The sequence below is a fragment of the Heteronotia binoei genome, chromosome 10 (genome assembly GCF_032191835.1).
Source record: "Heteronotia binoei isolate CCM8104 ecotype False Entrance Well chromosome 10, APGP_CSIRO_Hbin_v1, whole genome shotgun sequence".
In the NCBI taxonomy this organism is placed as follows: domain Eukaryota; kingdom Metazoa; phylum Chordata; class Lepidosauria; order Squamata; family Gekkonidae; genus Heteronotia; species Heteronotia binoei.
The window spans coordinates 77,808,433-77,823,915 of record NC_083232.1 but is presented as its reverse complement, the minus strand read 5'-3'; the positions used below and the strand labels follow the sequence as shown (position 1 = coordinate 77,823,915).

The window sequence follows — 15,483 nt, the reverse complement described above, 5'->3', positions numbered from 1 at the left end:
AAGAAAGAAAACATAACAGTTGTGATTTTCATGGCCTTTCCCCTCCCCTGCAGTACTTCAGTGTTGAGGTGCAACTACCTCCAAGGTTAAAGCATTCGGCTCCAGCAGCTACCTTTCCAATAACAGTGTACCCTCCCCACTTCATATACGTCCTCATATGCAACGTATCTGTCTTACCTCTTCCATTTCAAAGGAATCCGAAGGCTTGGCATTTAAGCCAGATACCCTCTTGAGCATGTGGTTCAAAAGCAAACTGGGCTCCTTGCGGGGTCTGTCTTTAGTAGGCATCTCAGAGGTTGAAAGAAAATGGGCCTGTTTAATAGGCAGATGAGGCAACATCCGAGTTTTGCTTGTGATAAACTGTACAGGAAGAGATACAGTCAGAGCCTTGTCTTCCTCCTCCTCTTCCTCCTCCTCCTCACTGGGAAGCATCTCCTCTTTGAGAGCATCCAAGGCAGTGTTTTCACATAAGGCAGACCTGGCTGTTATGCACCTGTCCACATCAACAACAGATGCGCCACCACTATGGTAAACTGGAGGACCGTGCGTCGTTGATTGCCGAGACACTTTTCTCAGGAGCTGACCTATTCTTCTCCGCTTTGCTGGTGAGACCACAGCTCTGCTCTTTGGGACACCTGCCACCCCCTTCCCCTCTCCATTACTGTCTTCTGTATTCTGCTGCATAAGGTTGATGTCATTCAGCAACGAAGAAAAGGCACTGGTCACATGATCCAGGACTTGCAGTTGCCGAAAACGCCCTTAAGTTAGACAAAGATGAAAGCACATCAAAATCCATGAGTTCAATGCAGCCTTCAAATGCCACACATTGCTGATTTTGCATGGAATGCCTGACCTATGCAGCTCAGTGCTCTGGTACAGTTCAACTGGATGTCAAATACCGTTAAGGTCCTATCAACTCATTTCTAGATGCTTTGTTGGAACATACAGAACTACACTAGTAAATAATAAAATACCAGAAAAGTTTCAACATGTATAAAAGCATATTTGAATGGGGTTATTCCTGAATATATGACTTAATTGATTTTAAAATCGATTTACGCCTTGCATAAATATTGAAGAGCATATAGTCACTTTTTATTTGATGCCTAGATGCTATATGAGCATTCATAATGGAGTTTTAATTAGGGTTGCTAGGTCTGTGTTGGAAAATACCTGGAAACTTTGAGGATGGATCCAGTAGAGGGTGTGGTTTGGGAAGGGCCTCAGCAGGGTACAATGCCATAGAGTCCACCCTACAAAGCAGCCATTTTCTCCAGGGGAGCTGATTTCTACTAGCTAGAGATCAGTTTTAAAAGTGGGAACTCTCCAGGACCTACCTGGAGGCTGACAATCATAGTTATAGTAGATTTACTGAGTACTCTGTCAGCCATTTTGACCCCTCCACCAGTATTTGCAGGCCTAGCAACAAGTGAATTCCAATTCTTGAGGGAAAGATCTTCAAGAAAAAACATACTCCACCTCAAATTTCCCCTCTGAAACCATTAGCACCTCCACTATTGCCCCTAAATTAAATTTATTATTTATTTATATCTCGCATTTATATCCCGCCCTCCCCTCCGAAGCAGGCTCAGGGCAGCTTGAAACTATATGGAGTATTGAAGATGAATCATAAAATGTCCAGTCAGGGTGCCCTGGAATCATGTTTCAACCAGTTGTGTTGCTTTAAGAGCAGTATGTAGGCCTTAAGATAAGTTAGAATAGCGGAGAAAGATGCATTCCTTGCTGAAGAGAAATAAGCCCAATCATATGTTTAAACACTTGCACATCTGTAACAGCTAACGTCTCTAGAGGATTTCCATCCACCATATACACATGGCAGAAATAAACAGCTAAATAGCACAGCACAGCACCTCACATTTAAGCTCTTCATTCTAGCCACCCTGGAGTTGCTGACCTGTGAACTAATCCCAGGCAATTTCTGGGGTAACATTGAAATAAGTGGTCTTCAATCTTCCCAGACCAGGGACCTTCCTTTAATTCTCAGATATCTGTTTGCACAAAATATTGGAGATCTTTTTCTGATTTTTAGAACTTGAGTTGGCAATTGAGGTATATAATTTAACTAATTGTTTTTAAGAATCTATTGTATAGACCACTTTTTAATGTTTATTAACTTTTTATGTTACTTGCCCTGAGCCCACTTACTTGCAGGAAGGGCAGGATATAAATCCAATAAGAAATGATTAGAAACATTGTTCTGTTCTTTTATATATTGTATACATCAAAAAAAGCATTGGAAGGGATGTTTTTATAATTTTAAAAATGGAGTACACTTACTGAGCGCTGATTCCATGACTGAGGCTGAAATCTTAAGACCACCTTCCATGATGAATAACATGAGCCTTACTTTGGAATAGACTTGCTTCAGATTGCTTCCCAATTTTATTGTTGATTTTTTTATTTGGCCTCAAACTAGGCAGCCCCACAAATTCAATTTGTGTAGGGTTGCCAATCCCCAATTGGGGGCAGAGGATCCCCTGGTTTGGAGGCCCTCCCCACACTTCAGGGTCATCAGAAAGCAGGGGGGGGGGGGAGGAAATTGCTGCTGGGTACTCCATTATACCCTATGGAGATCGATAAGATGTAATGGAAAATGGATCCATGGGTATCTGGGACTCCAGAGGGGCTGTTTTTTGAGGTAGAGGCACCAAATTTTTAACATAGCATCCAATGCCTCTCCTCAAAACATGCCCCCCCAAGTTTCAAAAAGATTGGACCAGGGGGTGCAATTCTATGAGCCCCAAAAGAAAGTACCCCTATCCATTATTTCCAAATGGAGGGAAGGCATCTAAAAGGTGTATGGTTCTTTTAAATGTGATGGCCAGAACTCCCTTTGAAGTTCAATTATGCTTGTCACACCCTTGCTTCTGGCTCCACCCCAAAGTCTCCTGGCTCCACCCCCAAGGCCCCCAGATATTTCTTGTGTCAGACCTGGCAACCCTAGATTTGCCAACCAAACTGACAACTTTAACTGGCCTTACAGAAAACTGATTGCAAATATTGCAACAGCTTCTTCCTCTGGGCAACTGGATGTTTGCAAATATTCTCTGCCATCATGCCTGCTTAGCCAATCAATGTCAGAAGATTTACTTACATGAGCACAATACAATATAACAAAAACTGGGTGAGAGTCTAATTTCCATATCAATGCTGGATATTACTTTCTGTGCACATATAATGTAGTTGAATAGGTCCTTGCAGAAAACAACTCTGAATCAGAGATGGCCATAATAAAAAACACTTTCAGGCACTTAGGTATGGCTGTTGTCCAAGAATACTTTGCAATGTTTATTTACAGCAATTACATACCTCAGTTGATTTCAATGACTAGTTTCATTGTATTAACCACTAGAAACGGCTGTATTCTTGGTTTCAAAGCAACAGGAAGAAAAAAAAATAAGAATATGGCTTATTATAAAACCTACTGCAATTTATACACTGTACTTTAGGTTTTTTAAAAGCTTACTTATTGGTAGGGTAAATATTATTCTAAAACATGGTTATGAAAGCAATTTCTGTGAGCTTTACTGAGTACAATGTGAGCTTACAAATGCTTTCAGGCCCTTTTAGTTTTAGAATGTGATCCATCTAGAAATCATTGCTGCAATAACACATATGGACTTGTGTGGTTACTCCCATCTTTCCTAAATTTCAAAGGTGTTATGTTTCTTTCAATGAATCAGTGGAACAAACAGAGTGGAAGTTGCTGAAATTTTTGGCTTTCTTTCTTGGGGGCTGCAAGACAAATGGTGCTTCTTCAGAATACATGAAGAATGTATTCTAGAGTTGTTTCTGAAGAATGTATTCTAGATAGGGTTGCCAAGTCCCCTGCGTTCTGGAGCGGGGGACTTTCGCACGTGCGCAGAGCACGCATGTGACACGATGATGTCACTCAGTGACGTCATCGCACTGGCGATGTTGCATGTGGCCACGCTAGGTTTCTCTGGGGAAACTCTTTGGTTTTCCCAGATGCTCTAGCCATTTGATACCCATATGATACCTATATGGTACCTGGGTGACATTATTATGCCGGCGACATAGGGAGAAGTACTCCCCGCTGGCTCAATGTGGGCTGGCGGGTTGGGAACCTCCCTGGCGGGGGAACCCTTACCTGGACTGGGGGCCTGGCAGCCCTAATTCTAGAGTTGTTTCTGGAACATGCTTATGGCCTGGCCTGGTCTTGTTTGAGGACAGTACCAATGCATTCATTGTCTATCATTCTAGGTTTTGAAATTTCACAGCAATTTTCAGTTTCTAATAGGTTACTGTTGCACCTAAGCACATACCAGCGCTTTTTTTTTGTAGCAGGAACTCCTTTGCATATTAGGCCACATACGCCTGACGTAGCCAATCCTCCTGGAGCTTATAGAAGGTCCTGTACAAAGAGCCCTGTAAGCTCTTGGAGGATTGGTTATATCAGGGGTGTGTGCCCTAATATGCAAAGGAGTTCCTGCTACAAAAAAAGCCCTGGTACATACATACAAGTTGGATCTTGCAACCCATAGACACAAGGATCACAGATCTTCCCCATGTTGTCCCTGCAGCCATCCTTTCGAACACCAGAAAAGCTTATTCCTTAGCTTGTATGAACAACCATGCAGGTTGGGTAGGCCACTGTGGGTAGGAAGAAAGGGTCAGAATTGTTCTGCCTTCCCTCTTCAGTAAGATGGAAGTTTTAAGTAGAGAGATTTTGTACCCTTCCCTCTCCTCACTGTAGCTTCCTGGCCTGCACAGCTAAAATCCTATGCTGGTCCTATGACCCCCAGGAATAAACTTCCTTGGTGTTGGAAAATACTGCTGGGAGAAGGAGAACATGGGAAAGATCCAAGACCATCACTACCTTCTGCTGGAGAATTGCAGGATTAAACCCACTGATTAAACCACTGGACAAAAAGAATTATTGATATGAACAAGGGACAGTGACTCAGTGGTTAGAGCATCTGCTTGGTAAGCAGAAGGTCCCAGGTTCAATCCCCGGCATCTCCAACTAAAAAGGGTCCAGGCAAACCTCAGCTTGAGACTCTGGAGAGCCGCTGCCAGTCTGAGTAGACAATACTGACTTTGAGGGACCGAGGGTCTGATTCAGTATAAGGCAGCTTCATATGTCCATATGTCCATGAACACACATGAGCATTCCATTTTTGCATTATGATTTAATCATTTTGCCATGCACCTGTGAATACTGATCAAAGCATAACACCACAAAAGGAATCCTACAAAATGGACAATCACATCAAAGTTCCTTTTTTCTGATGTTTCAATCAATGGTCATGCATGCTTGTGCACACGGATAGCCCATGTACATGTAACAATTCCAAAATCTGTTTTAGAAATTATCCCAGGGTAATCAGAATGTAGGCAGAATGTAAAGTGCGACAGTGTTTCCTTACTACTACCAGAAGTCATTAATTTTTGAAACTGGATTTGGCATAATAACTATATTAACAAATAGAAATGTTCATTTTGGGCTTTGAACAGCTCTCCGGAGAGGTGGTGTACACATTTCCCACATAAATAAGATAAATAATTAGTTATGATACAACTACATACCTCTGTAAAAGTACACAGAGGCATCATTCAGATACGCCTGGAATTGCTCTGCCGTCATTGGCTCAATCATCTTGCCCAATACTGTCAGATCTGAAACTGAACTCTAACTGGACACATCACTTGTAGGCAGAGATGTTCTTTAAAGCTTCTTTAAAAGATTTAGAAAACTCCTCCTAATCACAGATGAATTTGTCATTAAGAACATAAGAGCCCTGCTGGATCAGACCAGTGCATCTAGTCCAATACTTGTCTCACACAGCAGGCAACCAGTTCCTCTGGAGGTCCAACAACAGGGCACAGAGACTGAGGCCTTCCCTGATGTTGCCTACTAGATAAGAGAGAGGCTTACTACCTCTGAATGCATATAGCTAGTAATCACTTATAATCTTATCCTCCATGAATCTGTCTAATCCATTTTCAAAGCTATGTCTGTGGCCATCACTACATCTTCTGGGAGTAAATTCCACATTTGAATCATTCGCTGTGTAAAGCAGTATTTCCTTTTGTCCATCCTAAATCTACTGTCCATCAGCTTAACTGGATGCCCTCAACTTCTAGTATTTTGGGAGAAGGAGAAATAGTTCTCACCACCCCATGATTAATTTTAAAAACTTCTATCATGCCCCCCTCCCCTTAGCCCTCTCTTTTCTAAACTCAAGAAGTCCCCCAGTCCCTTCAGCTTCTCCTCTAATTTTGTCCTTGCAGAATGCAATGAAAATGAATCAGAAAAAGCAAGGATCAGTTTTGCAGGTGGTAATCTTCGCAATGCAGCTTTGTGAGGGAGATCTATCCAATAAGAGAGACTACTTCTGGCATTAAATTTGGCATCTAAGTCACACTGGCTATCAGAGATTTTAATCAGCAAAGAATTCAGCTAAAACACCATCACAATCAACCAAATTGCCTTTTTTCAATGAGTTCATAGCCTGTGAACCATCTTGAACGGAAGAACTGGAGGAGGTTCTCCTGAAACTTTCTTTGTCGCCATCCCTACTGTATCATAGACTTAAATGGGCTGCATGGAATGGTTTGTCTGATCTGGTGTGAGCTTTTGGTCAATGGCGCTCCATCATCAATCATAAACTCCAGCAGAAAGGACTTATCAGAGAATAGCAAAAGCAAATTGAGAGGAAAGAACCGTCCTTGTGGCATTTGTGCATGATAGCATGCACTGTTGGAGCAAACATGCACAATGGCCCCTCCCCCACCATCAAAACCACAAAAATTTATACTTGAACTCCAAACACTGAACACAAATATGAGGCTATAAGGGAGCAAAATAGTAGAATAAAGAAATCAACTGGAGTTGATGAGACAGCACATCAAAAAGAATTAAAACACAGATAAGATACTTAAAAAGGACATTTTCTGAAAGTATGGATAGGCGATATAAGGATGTTCTGGCTGTGATATCTGTCACCCCACTGATTGCCAGAGTTGACTTGGTTTATCTGGCTGGCTAGGTGGGTGTCCCTTCCCTCCATCACTACTCCATATGCATCCACCCCAAAGCTGCCCACTCAGTGGAAGAGGCCGACCATCCCAGATTGAAGGAGTATACTATTCTGTAGTCAAGGGTGTATGATAGCTGTGCTCCCATGTTAGAACCTCCAAAAAAGCTCCAAGTCCATTTGTAGGAGAATGTAGGAAGACTCGAGGTTCCCACCCCTTTCCAGCAATTGCTGTGATAGCTGAGGACTGAACTCCATGTTGCTTACATATGTAACAAAAGAGAGGCTGTTGAAACCAATTTTATGCTGAAACCAGTAGGGTGGGCAATTTGGAATAGAGAAATTAGATAGAGAGGATCAGTGTGTCTCCTTACACGGCCATGTTTAGTCTTCCTTGTAAGGTGAAGCTGCCATGTTTTTAGGTGGGCTTCAAAAAAAAATTAATGGACAATCATTAACCTCATAACCAACAGAAACATAAGCTTATTGTCAAACCCACAACTGGGCTTCACTTGAATAAGGTCAGCTGTTTTTATCTACTTATAATGAGTATTTTCCTTAAATAGACAAACACTTTGTGTAAAAAAAGAAAGGTTTACAAATGAATTTGTATAAAAGCTGAGTATAACAGGAAATTAATCAGTTCAGAAACACCTTGGACTAAATAATTGGACTATTTTTGTTTCTCAAGAATGTTGATAGGGAATACACAAAGGTGTAAAATAGTTTCCGCCACAACTACAAAATGAAAAAAATAGCTGTGGCTCATTTTCTTGGAAAAAGGTTACTTCACACTCTCATACCACCACCCATTAAAAAAAAATCCAGGCACAGAATAAATCTATCCCTCTATAGGGTTACAGTACAAAGGAAGGTTTCCCAAAAGTTGTCCATCAATTAAGAGTTTTCTCAAGGATGAATGACAATGACTTTTGTTGACTTCCCCTCAACCTTCAGCCCACCAACTCCATCCCACTCTGTTCCTGAAGGTCCCGTAACCCTCAGGAGTAGTTTCCAATTAGGGTTACCTACCATAAGGCAGGGACTGCAGTTCTCCTGAAACTACAACTAATCTCCAGGCTACAGAAATCAGGAAATGGCCGTTTCAGAAGGTGGACTCCATGGCATCACATTCCCACTGAACCATCTCCCCTTCTTCTTCCCAAACTCCCCCCTTCCCAGGCATAGCCCTCAAACCAGAGCTGGCAACCCTACCTGGCCTGGGGTGGGGGCAAATTATCATATGCAGAAGAGAAAAGGGAGAAAGATCCATCCTGTGAACTCCTAGTCTGCAGGATACAACCCATTACATTTATTAGAGGACTGGAGCTGAGCTCTTGCTCCACTTGTCTATTGAAATCAATCAGCCATTTTTTTACTAGTCAGCAGACAGCTTTTTTTTATCTGGCAATGCAGGAAAAGCTGATGTACACACATTCTGGAGAATAATTAGCGACTGTGATGGTTCCAGGCCTCAGTGAAGCCAGGGAACACAAGATGTCTCACTTCAACCATCTTCCTGTATCTTTTGGGGGGCTCCTCTTTCATTTTCATTGATAAGGAGAAGGAGGCAGTACAGTTTTTCAGCTCTGGGAAGGAAAGGGAAGAGCTACTATATCGGTCTACAACAGGCCACCACCCTCTATCAGAATTTCAGCAGTGCCCACAGGTTCCAAAAGGTTGGGGACCCCTGCTGTAAATCTCTTCTTCCCATCCAGCATAACCCAGCAATTCAATCCCAAACCTAGGGGAATATCACCAAGTTGCTACTTAGCCTCTATTAGGACAGCCAGAACCATTCCCTAGTTCTTATAATTAAATCTTCCCACCTAAAAACCTTATACCCACCTCCCTAGTGCCCCACACTCTCAATTTAATACTATTGTGGATCCAAAATTCATCTTTCCTGGAGCCCTTTAAGGGGGAATCTCTAACACTTCCAACTCTGCAGCTAGTTTTGTACTTGAGCCTGCTTCCCCAACATTGTGGTTGGCTTTCTTCATAGACCTCTGCCATATTTTGCTGAATAACTGAGTACCTCACCTCAGATTCCCAGCTTTTTAGTTGGCCTTCATCCCAAACCAGCTTTTCTTCTCTTCTGCCCTGGATCACAGATCCTCAGACTCTTCAGGACAGGTCAGCGTATGTTTTTCCTTTCACCCTTTATTTCCCCTTAGATTACCAATTTACTTACCATATAAATTTGGAGATTCTACATCCAAGCGCTGCCTCTGAGCTTCTATGAAGACCCGAATATTGATGCCTTTAGCCATGGATGCAGAACTAATGAACCGAGAAGGGATTTTAGTGCAGATATCAGGTTCATCCATGCCAAACCCCAAATCCAGCAGAATCTCAACTGGATCCTTCTCTGAGAACTCCAGCCATTCGGTGACACTGTAGAGAAAACATCAAAATTTAGCTTTGGTGCTTTGCTGATGTGATCTCTCTTTTAATAACCAACTACATAGTTTTCTTCTTCTAGCCATACTTGCAGTATGCAGCTAGACAAACATGGCAGCTTTTCTCTAGGGAGAAGACAGAGTTAGTCTGAGAGTCTGAATATTTACAGATTACAGTGAAATCTATAATTGTATATTTCCAAACAAAATAAGTAGATAATATAGTTCAACTTCATTTACTTGAACATCTAGACCATCCCATTCCAGGAGCTAATGCTTACATAACAAAAGTATACTTTCTGCAGGTCTTGTTGACAGATGTGCTCTGGGAGTTCAACATTCATAACTTAATTCCCAGGCATACGTAAATCCAATTCATGTCAGGTCAGCAGTACACTGGAGAAAGGGGCTAAAGTCTTATCCAATTTTCCTTTGAGGAACCACCAGTAAAAGCAACTATCATCTCCTTGAGACCAAGTCAGGAATTTGGCATGTGGGGGAGGTTCAAGCCCTTTGTACCGCCATGCCATTGTCCAAATTAGCTTTCGCTGAAATTCCCTGAAATTATGTTTTCCTGTTTCCCTGAAATTTCCTGAGCAGGTGACTTGATAAGACCTATGGTGGACATGAGGACTTTGTAATATGTGGAGTAGCTTCTCCAGTCATCAAGGACTAGAGGAAGAAGAGGTTGGATTTATACCTCACCCTTCACATGGAGTCTCAGAGGAGCTTACAATCTCCTCCCCTCCCCCCCCCCCCCCGTGATGGAGGTGTAGCTGTGAGAGCTCTCTCTTGAACTGCTCTTCAGAAAACAGCTCTGAGAGAACTTGTGACTGACTCAAGGACTGGGTACAGATGGCTGGCTTAGGGTGACAACCTCCTGTCTTGGAAGTAAGCCAGTGGAAAGAGAAGTGCCCTGGGGTGGTCAGATGGCCCGTGGTCTACCTCCAGAATGGGGAAAGGCCACACATGCCCCAGAGGAGTAGTCACACCACTCATGCGCTTGACTGCTGCTTCCCAGGTGCTCCCCGGCTGTTCAGACAACCAGGAAAGGCAGCCTGGAAGTGCCTCACTGATTTGCTACCACTTTGTATGTGGTAGCTTTTTGAGGTGGCAGAATGATGGGTAAGGATGGGGTGAGGGAGGGACTGGGGGGGATCTAGATGTGCGCATTTGAACATGCTTTTTCGATCCGGTCATAGCGCATCCCTGAGGCAGCTTATACTGGTTGTCTGGACTCAGCCAAGGTCACACCAGTTCTCCCAGATTAGAGTCCACACTCTCAAGCACTAGACCAAACTGTCTAAAAAGAATTATTCAAATGACCAGCTATATTTGAATCCATGAAGACTCCTGGGCATTTGGATTGGGAGTTCATTGTTATGTCATGTTTCTCTGAAATTCATCACATTACTGGAAGAAATGGTGCTCAGTGGCCAATGTGTAGCTCCTTCTGCATGCTCTGCATCACTCAGCAACTCTGTAATTGCCAACACCAAGAAGAAGAAGAAAATATTGGATTTATATTCCACCCTATACTCTGAATCTCAGAGTCTCAGAACGGTCACTATCTCCTTTACCTTCTCCCTCCACAACAGACACCCTGTGAGGTGGGTGGAGTTGAGAGAGTTCTTGCAGCAGCTTTCCTTTCAAGGACAACTCCTATGAGAGTTATGGCTGGCCCAAGGCCATTCCAGCAGGTGTAAGTGGAAGAGTGGGGAATCAAACCCAGTTCTCTTAGATAAGAGTCCACACACTTAACCACTACACCAAACTGGCTCACCAAAGAAAATTACATTGTCCAGGAGCCAAACTCTTCCCAAAATCAGTGTCTAACTAAATACATGAAAATTAAATGCAAGGACCAGTCATTCTTCCCTTGTCCTAGCTGAAGTGAATAAAATGATGCCAAGCAATTTCAAAGGAGAGCAGGACAGATCTTGCCTACGTCTTTAAGCAGGCAGATCAGCACCAAGTGAACAACAGAGCTTTCAGCTAGAAACAGAAAAAGCACTCCATGTGCTTCCTCTCTCCCAAAGCTGCAGCCAGTTTTCTAGATTGTTGGCTGCGCAAATAGATTGTTCATCCGATTGCAGAGATATCCAGAACATCTGTGAAAACAGAAGGTTTGATAAATAGGATATTAGCTACATACAGTTACATGAAATTTCCTGCAGAACAGAATCAATTTGGACAAGCAGGTGGTTTGAGTAACTGCAGAATGTTTTAGGCCTTCTTGTTTTAACTAGACAAAGTTCCTCAGCAAAAGCTGGTGCATGCGTAGGTGGCTCAGACGGAAGAGAAACAGCTGGAGCGCACCTTAATACCATTGCAGAGAAGACACAGGTCCTTTATAACGACAACCAGACACATCCTTTAATAGTGCTAAGAAAGGAGATACACACTCAGAAATGATACAAGGAGCTTTTGTATCACCTACCAACCACTCACAGCTCCTTAGAGAGATCCACCTACGTTTGGCGGTCTTTAGCTTACAATGTAAGAACTGCAAATGCTGAGATCAGACCAACACTAACCTTTTTGGTGCATTGGAATGAGAATGGGAAGAGCTGACACCATTCCATCTCGAGAGAACAGGCATTTCTGAGAAATGATGCAGGGATCTATAGTAGTTTGGGAGAAAGAAGCGATGAAATTTGTTTACACTCATGGTCCTCTGAGATGTCATTATGGTTTCCTTCTGGAGTAAACACATGCATCTTTTTCATAATTCAGAATGATACTTTGTAGGAGTGCATCAGTAGAAAGGCATGTACAATACTGTGGCAAACACATTTGTTCTCAGGAACAGTATGATACAGTAGGTGTTAGAATGTAGGTGTTAGGTACCGGTAGATGCTAATTATAAAGGTGGCAGAGCTTCTTTGCTTCTGACAGATGGCACATCTTTAAGAGTCTTTGGGGAGCACACTTTCTCTAGCCACCTACCTTTCAGAAAGATATAACTGCCTTTAACAAAATTCCACATAGAGCACATACCACAAATGTTACCAGAAGGGACCTCGCTGTAATTTCTTTTTAAGATCTCAGGCAGTTATTAAATAGTTTGCTTTAGTTAAGTAGTTATGAGAAAGTAAACAGTACTGTTTTCACTGATAGAAATTCTTCCCAGAATACTGCATTCTGATTCGGTCGTCCGTGTCATGGAACAGAACTAGACATCTATTATTTTACCCACTTTCCATCGATGTGTCCTGGATTATATGTCCCTGAGTTTGGTACACACTGGATATGCATTCAGACAAGTGTTATTACTATGTAATTATGCAAATCCATATTGTAACTCGTATTAAATATATACGGCATGAATCAAAATGTGTACATCTATGCAATGTTCAGAAAGATTTATAGTAGGTTATCAGTAGGATGGCGTAAATGTGATGTAGCTATACTACAGATGTACAGATACAGAAGGTATTGAGAGAAATCAGTTCAGGCCTACATAACCCCACCTTTACATTTACAAACATCACGGGGCTTCTCCATTTTTTAGAAGAAGAAGAAGAGACTGGATTTATACCCATGCTTTTCACTACTTGAAGGAGTCTCAGAGCAGCTTACAATCTCCTTTCCTTTTCCATCTCCTCCCCACAACAGACACCCTGTGAGGTAGGTGGGGCAGAGAGAGCTCTAGCAGAAACTGCTCTTGAGTGGAACAGCTCTGTCAGAAATTGTGACTGACTCAAGGTCACATCAGCAGGTGCACGTAGAGGAGTGGGGAATCAAACCCAGTTCTCCCAGTTAAGGGTACGTGCACTTAACCACTACACCAAACTGGCCCTCTCTAGTTATAATAATTAACCAAAACTGCCTGCAACCCAACTATCTGTGTTCCCCTACAAATGAGAATACTTAGAATCAGAGAAAATGGAAAGTCCTTTCAAACATAATGAAGGGAAGAATCTACATTGCTAAACTTATTTGGACTGCAGTGTGCAGTCCAATGGACCACTTTAAGGGAACAGTTTAATCTTAATACTTGTTGCCAAGTATGCATGGAGGGGAAATGAACTTACTACAGCTGTATCTTCAAAGTAATATGGATTACCTATATATCAGTACAGGTAAATGCATATAGCAACAGTTGCAGCTATGATTACAACAGCCAAAATAACAACAATGACTATCAGGAATCTCCATGTACAGCCTTGGATCTGCACATGGTTTCTCTATTTGATAACATTGCTACTGTTTATGTGCAAGCGAATCTGACTGAGGCTGTGATCACACACACTAAGTAATGCACTTTCAATCCACTTTCAATGCACTTTCCATCTGGATTTTGCCAGTTCACACAGTAAAATCCAGTTGGGAAGTGCACTGAAAGTGGATTGAAAGTGCATTATTTAATGTTTGTGATCGCAGCCTGTGTGAACCAGCCCCTGTTCTGATCCATATCCTGTTACCTGATGGTGTTTAGCATGAAAGAAGGGCCACATGAAAAGTTCGTCCATATTTTAGCATGGAAATTTTATATTAACACCCACATGCCGTTCTGGCTAATTATACATAGCACATTTTGCTTATTACTTGGGAAATGTAGATGTCATCATTAAGCTAACAAATATTCTTCCTGCCGTCCCACAGTTAAGTCACTGATAATTAATGGAATGGCTTTTGGGGAACTCTGAAATGTCTCTGAAGTCAATTTGAAGAAACTTACCGCATGTAGTTCTGCACTGTCATTTGTGCCATTCCCTGGGAAGGTGAAAGAGCTGGAAGGCAACACAGTTCGTGGATATTTATTTTTCAGTACGTTCAGTATTTTTATTACATCACTCATTTTGGAAAAGGAAAGCCAAAATGCACCAACAGTAACTTACTGAAATGGGCAAAGAAATCCACTGACTGGGTATTTGAGATCTGACATGCATTGACTGCAACACAACAGATACTATTACAAATAAAACAGATTGTTTTGTTCAGCTTCTTTGTATCAAAGAATAGATATCTTGGACTGTGCTGCATTTTGCTCACATTTCAGCTAGCCCTACAAGGAACAGCTATTATGCAACTGGACCAAGATTGGCTCACTTTTAAGGCAACCAATGGAAACTGGTTCAATGATAACAGCAATTAGTAAATCTGGGGCTGTTTAACATTCAGTAGTGGCTTGACAAGAGTGACCCCTGAGGTCATCAGCCCCACCTGCCACCCCAAAAGAACAACCCTGCTGGAAAAGTCCAGTGGTCCATCTAGTCCAGCAACCTATTTCACACAGAGGCCAGTTACCCTAGAGGACCAACCCACAGGGCACAGAGCCAAGGCTTTCCCCTGATGTCATCTCCTAGCACTGGTATTCACAGGTTTACCTCCTCTAAATATGGTTCTCTTTATCACCATGGCTAGTAGCCATTAATGGACGCCTCATCCATGAATCTGCCTAACTCCCTTTTAAAGCCATCCATGCTTGTGGCCATCAGTACATCCCCTGGCAGTGAATTCTACAATGTAATTACTTCTTGAGGAAGGAAATATTTCCTTTTGTCTGCCCTGAGTCTTTGGCCAATTTATGTCATTGGGTGCCCCTGAGTGTTAGTATTATGGGAGAGGAGGGTAGTTCTTTTTATCCGCTTGCTCTGCTTCATGTACAGTTTTGTAAACCTCTAACATCCCTCCTCAATAATCTTTTTTTCTAAAATGAAAACTTCCATATTTCTTAGCCTTTCCTCAGAGTAAAGGTGCCCCAACCCCTTAATTACCTTGGCTGGCCCCTTCTGTGCTATTTTCACCTCTGCAGTCTCCTTCTTGAAATATGGTGATAGAACTGTATGCAAGTAAGGCCTCGTCATAGATGTATAGAGGTTATTAGCACATTGATCATTTTATTTTCATTTTCCTTGGAGCCTGCCTTTTTCACTGCTGCTGCACACGGAGTCAGCATGTTCAATGAGCTGTCTACTACAACCTCCAGATCTCTTTCTCTCGCAGTCTCAGCCAGTTCAAACACCATCACTGTATTATTAAAGTTAGGGGGTTTTGTTCCAGTGTTCATCCCCCTACACTTGCCCTACATTCATTTGCCACAGTGTTGTCCA

The 15,483-nt window shown here is 42.3% G+C and overlaps 1 protein-coding gene across 1 annotated transcript in view; it reads right to left on the bottom strand.

The window, feature by feature from the left end:
- Window positions 1-15,483, bottom strand: part of ITPRID1 (ITPR interacting domain containing 1) — a 57,200-nt gene that overhangs the window by 39,717 nt on the left and 2,000 nt on the right. The window contains exons 2-5 of the mRNA XM_060247616.1: window positions 14,109-14,160; window positions 11,962-12,048; window positions 9,217-9,419; window positions 178-758 (exon numbers count right to left, since the gene is read on the bottom strand). Coding sequence (XP_060103599.1) covers window positions 178-758; window positions 9,217-9,419; window positions 11,962-12,048; window positions 14,109-14,140 — 903 coding nt within the window. The 5' untranslated portion in view covers window positions 14,141-14,160. The remainder of the gene's footprint in view (window positions 1-177; window positions 759-9,216; window positions 9,420-11,961; window positions 12,049-14,108; window positions 14,161-15,483) is intronic.